This window comes from Fukomys damarensis, unplaced genomic scaffold (genome assembly GCF_012274545.1).
Source record: "Fukomys damarensis isolate Sample0158 unplaced genomic scaffold, DMR_v1.0_HiC HiC_scaffold_27, whole genome shotgun sequence".
NCBI lineage: Eukaryota > Metazoa > Chordata > Mammalia > Rodentia > Bathyergidae > Fukomys > Fukomys damarensis.
In genome coordinates, this window is record NW_022900939.1 from 3599352 (window position 1) to 3605818 (window position 6467).

The window sequence follows — 6467 nt, forward strand, 5'->3', positions numbered from 1 at the left end:
AGACTGCATTCTGGGTGTTTATTTACAATAACACTTTTTGATGATTCATAGGCTGTTGCTTCACCCAGTGAGTTTGGCAAAAGGCAGCTGCATTTCCTTTCTTCTTTTCAACCCAGAAAGAGCTATGTTGGCCAGCAGGTTACTGCTTCTAACTCTCATGAGAGTGCTGCCTTGACTTTTGACCTTTCTGGTTGTGATTTCATGTATCAATTTAATGATTCAAAAGATATTTATTGAGTAATGAGGATGTGATATGAAGTATGCTGACTGCTGGGAATCCAGGGAAGATATTTTTTTTACCTTTGTCTGTATTGGCAGGGGTGGAGGGATGAATCACATCATTATTATAGAGTCAACAAAGAAGGACACGAACAATTATACAGGAAGAAGAATGTCACAGAATTCCTGTGTAGTTAAGCATCTCTCCAACTACCCATATGGAGGGAGTTTCTTGCTCTATGCTTGATCAGTAACATTAGGGGCTTTAGAACCAGTCCAATATCTGTGTTTACCAGGGGGCGTTTCTCAGTCCTAGATGTTTCTACTGTTGTCCACATTTTAAGACTTTATTGAATGAAGTAGATTTGGTTTAAGAAATAGCCATGGTCCCTATTTTAGAAACATTAAATTGTGGTAGCACATCTCTACTGGATGGTTTGATGTGCCAAGTTTAAACAGCTCAGGTCTAACCTACAAAGCCCTTTTCCCTGCGGCTTTCACAGCTTCCTTGACCTCCTTGTTTCTCAAGCTGTAGATCACAGGGTTCAACATGGGAATGATGATGCCATAGAGTACAGAGGCCACTTTCATGTTCTCCTGGGAATGCTCAGAAGGAGGCTGTAAGTACATGTAGGAGAGGGTTCCATAGTAAATGGTGACAGCCGTCAGGTGGGAGGCACAGGTAGAAAATGTCTTCTTCCTCCCCGCAGTGGAAGACATCTTTAAGATGGCGACCGTGATGGAGATGTAGGAGAAGATCACGACCAACACAGTGAATGTCAAGTTAAATCCCACCAAGACAACAATTAATGCGATATTGATGTCAGTATTGGAACAAGAGAGGGCAAGAATTGGCGGAAAGTCACAGAAAAAGTCATTGATAATGTTGGACTTACAGAAGGACAGGGAAAGTGCAAATCCTGTGTGTACAGAGGCGTTTATTGATCCCATGAGGTATGAGCCAACTACCAGTTTGATGCAGACTGTTTGGGACATGATTATGGGATAGCGAAGAGGCTTACAGATGGCTACATAGCGATCCACAGCCATAGTTGCCAGGAAGTAGCAATCACTGGTTGCAAATGTTGCGACAACCAATAATTGCATTATACACCCTCCATACGATATGGATTTGTTTTCTGTGATGAAATTCTGAAGCATCTTCGGAGTGATGGCAGACGTGTAGCAGATGTCAACGAAAGCTAGATGTTGTAAGAAGAAGTACATGGGTGTTTGCAGTCTGGGATCTGTGCTGATGAGCAGGATCATTCCGATGTTACCCACCATGGTTATCACATAGATCACAAGAAATACAAAGAAGAGGACAGCCTGGATCTCATATTGCACACCAAATCCGAGAAGATAGAATTCAGTCACTTCAGTGGCATTTCCTTGTGTCATGATTACCAGAAGTCTAGAAAGGACCGAGGGAAGGACCAAGACAAGAAAGAAGATATTTGTGACTTCTGGAAAGGATACGATTCTTACCTTCCATGTCACTGTTTTGGCTTGGACTTTCCTGATAAAACTCACAAGGAGATTTAGTATTTCCCAAGTGGCTTTTTCTATTTTCTTGAGAAGACAGCACAAAAGCTGTTTTGGAAACATGGATTCCTTTTTCAGTGAAGAATACTTCAGTACTGATGTCAACGTGCGATTCTAAGAAGCACGGACTCGTACACTTTCCTACTATATTAAACAGGTATGTATATTTGCATTAGGCAGTGATTCAATACGATTTTGTACTCTTTCAGTATCATACATCATTTCTTATCCATTTATCATTTTAGTTACTTAGCCCTAGTTTCAGATCTTGAAATGCATAGAACTAATTATGGCTGGAAGAATTTTCTGAGATTATTCATGGGCCACACTATTTGATGGCCATGGTGTGTGCTACCATCTGCTTTACAATTCCCACCGAAGGAGCTTCCACCACAAACCAGATAACACCTTCGTCTCATACATGGGAGAGAGAGATGAGCTGGCATTTTTCATGGGAATGCAACTGTGCTCTCTTTTAGTTATGGCCTACCTTAACAGAAAACAATGTGCGAAAATCTAATTCACATATAATAATGGCTCATTTAAAATCACAAATATCTTTGTTTTTCTCTAAGTTTATGGTAGCCCTGCACTTAGTTTGATGTACAAGTGTGAGGCATCCATGCATGACCTGTCATACATTGCAAGCCCTCACGCCCTCTGCTGCCGTTTCTTTATTCCTCAACGTCTTCCCCTGTTGCTCAGCAGTGCTCACGTGGAGTGAGCATCGCGGATGCTTGCCGTGGCAGGAATGAGCTTGCTGTCCTTTGGTAGAGGTGTCATTTTTCTGGGAACAGAGTCAGATCGCATTTGCAGCTGAACAGGCTTGTGTGTGGTCATGACACCATGAAAGGTGGGCTAAAGTAAGGTGGCCTCCTTCAAGGCCGGGACTATCTCCCCCCGCATCTTTGTGCCATCAAATCATGTGGTTTCTACTCCCTCTCTTCCCCATCTGTTAGTTGAATTTTGGTGTTCAGGGAGACTTTGGCAGACACATTGCAGATATAATTAATACGGGGCACCCAGTTAAACTGTGAGTTTCAGACACACAGCATACTTTTTGATAGAAATGAGTCCCAGATATTGCCTGGGAAACCTTAAAAGTAAAGCTTTGCTTACTGTTTATCTGAAATTCCAATTCCACTGGGCATCCTGCATTTTAATTACTAAGGCCGATGCCTGCTGCCGCCCACTCTCGGAATGACTGTGGAGGATCCCTGTCTCTCAGTCCATGCACGTGGCTATAGAAGAACACTAGAGACTTGGTCATTTACACAGAAGTAAGAGATGCATCCGCTCCTGATTCTGGAGGCTGGGGAGTCCAGATGCAGCAGCTACGCCACGAGCTGGCCTTGTCACCCCCCATCTGGTGGCAGAGGTAGGAGGCGAGAGCAAGAGCCAGAGGTGCTGAGGTCACCTGCACTTGGCCACAACGATAGGAATCCAGGGACAAGGGCAGAGCCTCTCGACCCAGCCACTTCCTCTTAGGCCTCACCGCTCCCGGCTTTTGCACAGGGACTCCCATTTCTATCTCAGGATCTGTGGGAAAGACGCTCCGTCTTCCCCTGGCCCTCTGCCAACACGCTTTCTCCACTGGATGGTGTGTTTTCAAGGCTTTCTATTGCTAAGTGTCACCGAGATTACTTGAAAGAATTAATATTTTGGTCATAAGACACAAGGACTTGGTTTCTATTCAAAGACATGTATGAAAGACAGAATAACAACAGTATAAGCTTCTGCCTGGCAGGAGGGTTCCTAAGTGACTGCTCACTGGTCGGACGGATGCGTGAAGACCACACAAAGAGCAGCAGTGGGGAAAGCTTGGGGCCCACCATACTTACCCTGCAGAACCCCCCAGATGCTGATGTGGGTGGTGCTTGGCGCAGACTGAAAGGAGCACTAGAATGTGCGCTGGTGAGCACTTTTCAAGCAGCAAGTACAGATTATAACTCTGGGTACCTCATGAGCCTACGGCTTATTGAGACAACAGAAGACTTACTTACACTTGAACAAAGACTGAGGGCGCACAGTCTACCGATGGAGAAGAACCAGCTTAGAAGCGTACAAACCACCCCCAGTTATGTGTGTCTGTTATCTACATGCATGTACAAAAATACGTATGTAACCTGTTTCTGTCATGGAGGACCAGTGCGAATGTGATTACTGAAAGATGCATACAGGGATAAAAATCTCTTCTTATTTTTGTTTTTAATTATGTCACAACTAACTGTGTGGTTGAATTATTCTTCATACAGTTTTATACATTTTTATTCACACAAAAATTTACATAATAAGATAAGTTACCCATACACGGGAAATAAACCGCACCCCTGGTACTCCACAGAATGCTCCTTGACTCTGTCTGTAACCCCTAACAGATCTACAGCTTCCAGAGGAGATGGCTAGGGCCGGGATCTTAGCCAGCTCAGTCAGTTGCTGATGCTGGCTTCTCTGGTGTGCTCAGATATCTTGGGACACAAGCACCACGGGGTAAAGTGAAGGAGAGGATGTGACTGTCTCAGACTCAACGGTCAGGAGGTGCTGAGGATAAGGAAGCTCCTTTCTCACAGAAAAGTGCTGGAAATGATGAGATGGAACCTTTTTGGGGAGGTCCTGACAACTGATTTTTGGCAAGTCACCACAGGCCCTGGTTGGAAGGGTGGTATTTTTAATAAATGATGCTGGAGAGGCCGGGTGTGGTGGTGCACGCCTGTGATCCCAGCACTCAGGAGGCTGAGGCAGGAGGACTGCTGTGTTTGAGACCAGTGTGGGCTACACAGTGAGTTCCAGGTCAGTCTCAACTATATAGCAAGATCCTGTCTCAAAAAACAAAAGACAAAACAAAACAAAAAATATCCTGGAGCGCTTGGCTATCCTTGGGAAAAACATGAATTCAGTGCAAGCTTTACACCTTGTACTAAAAGGAACTCAAGACAGATCATATATTTATATGTAAAATATAAAACCACAAAATGATCCGAAGGTAACATTGGGGAGTATTTGTAGATGGTAGGGCAGAGCAAAGCATTCTTAGACACAAGAATAGGACAACAGATAAAGAAAGATAAAAATAAATTGAACCTCATCAAAATTAAAATTTTTAGTGTGTTAAGGACTGGGTTAAATGGATGAAAACCACATTACAGAATGGGAGAAACCTGGGAAGGAATCCACAGAGTATGCAAGGAACTCCCCAGCTTAACACTGAATAAGAAATCAAATTTGAAAATTGGCGGAAAACCGAGACCTTTAACCAATGGGGGAAGCGTGGATGAGGTAAAGATGTGATCAGATGCTCAGTGTCTCAACTATGAGCGAAACGCCCCTCAGGGAACTGTGCAGTGTCCCTGCCCTAACCCCGTGAAATGCCAGCCTGTGTGTGCCCTAGTGGACCCAGCGACCGTGCAGCTGGGTGTCTCGACATTGTGAGAACGTAAAGAAGAACAACCACTCAGGAAAACACGAATTTTTAAAAAATACGCACTTGCCAAGATCCCTCATGTAAGGGTACAGGATCCCAGTCATGAATGTAACTGTACTGTAGACCTAGATGGTACCAATAAACTCAATAGAAAAATGCACCTGCAATCAGTCCTTGTGCGCCTAGGTAATTCTGTTTCTGTGAGGCTTAAGCCCATATCTGAGCACAGAATCAGATTTTTATAAAACCTTCACGTGTACAAGCCTCACATTGCTCCATAACAGACGAGCACTTAAACAATCAGGGATCCACCTCCACGTGGAACAGACTTAGAAATAAAGAGGAATAAATTGTTAGTGAATGCACCAGCCTGGACCTCAGTGGCATTGTGGTGAGGAAAAAAAAAAAAAAAAAAAAAGCTGATTCCCCAAAGTCACACTTTGTAGGGCCATTTGCACAATATTACCGAGATGGCAAAACTGTACCGAGGAGAACAGATCCGCGTGTGCTGGGGTCAGGGGTGGGCGGCCTGGGGCATCCGCGATGGACTAGTCTACAGCGTGATGATTCCAGGGGTCTACACAGCGGCGGACGGCACAGGGCAGTTACACGAGACCTGAGCTCGGAGGGAAACCGGGAGAAGCGACCCTCGTGGGAGCTCTCTGTGCAGCCCTTCTAACTTCCGGTGAGTCTTTGAGTTTCCAGAGCAGCACGTCAGAGAAAAACACAGACGAGAAAGTGGTCCGCTTGGAAGGGACAGGAGGAACAGGGACAAGTTTATGTAACCGTCCCAGCGTGGGCAGGCGTGGACAAGGGCGGCCCCAATCCCCGCAGCGCGGGTCAGGGTCGCCGGCTAGGAGCACGATCCTGATCCTTTGCGCACTTTTCTTCCAGCCACCTCCCTCCCACCGCCCGCGGGGAGCTGGTCCTGCCCTGGGGAAGCGCTCTGGACCCGGCTCTCACCTGCTTCTCTGCGTCCTCCCGCTTGCTGCCAGCGGCTGGGAGCGGCCTCAGGGTCTCTTCCCACAGCCAGCGCAGGCTGAGGGCCACCAGGGTCTTTCCTGGCTGGGTTTTGTAGCTGGGGCCGAGGGGATCGATGCTCAGCCTCTGGAGAGTCAGAGGCTCCGGGGGCTGAATGGGATTTGATAACCAACGTTTGTTATGCTCTGCTGGAAAAAGTTAAGGTTCCCCAGAGGGGCAAACATTTATTTTTGTGTTACTGCCTTCGAGTTTTGAGAGCTTTCCAGGCATTTCAACTTCTTTCCTTCCTCCCTCCCCCTCC

At 45.9% G+C, this 6467-nt stretch overlaps 2 protein-coding genes across 2 annotated transcripts in view; both read right to left on the reverse strand.

Annotated features, from left to right (window-relative positions):
- Positions 1-320: 320 nt before the first annotated feature.
- LOC104851221 (putative olfactory receptor 5AK3) overlaps positions 321-6467 on the reverse strand; it is an 8002-nt gene continuing 1855 nt past the window's right edge. Inside the window, exons 2-3 of the mRNA XM_010608395.2 lie at positions 6149-6316; positions 321-1633 (exon numbers count right to left, since the gene is read on the reverse strand). Coding sequence (XP_010606697.1) covers positions 691-1620 — 930 coding nt within the window. The 5' untranslated portion in view covers positions 1621-1633; positions 6149-6316 and the 3' untranslated portion in view covers positions 321-690. The remainder of the gene's footprint in view (positions 1634-6148; positions 6317-6467) is intronic.
- LOC104851222 (putative olfactory receptor 5AK3) overlaps positions 4194-6467 on the reverse strand; it is a 9556-nt gene continuing 7282 nt past the window's right edge. The window contains exons 3-4 of the mRNA XM_033756609.1: positions 6149-6292; positions 4194-4232 (exon numbers count right to left, since the gene is read on the reverse strand). Of these exons, the coding sequence (XP_033612500.1) occupies positions 4194-4232; positions 6149-6292 (183 nt within the window). The remainder of the gene's footprint in view (positions 4233-6148; positions 6293-6467) is intronic.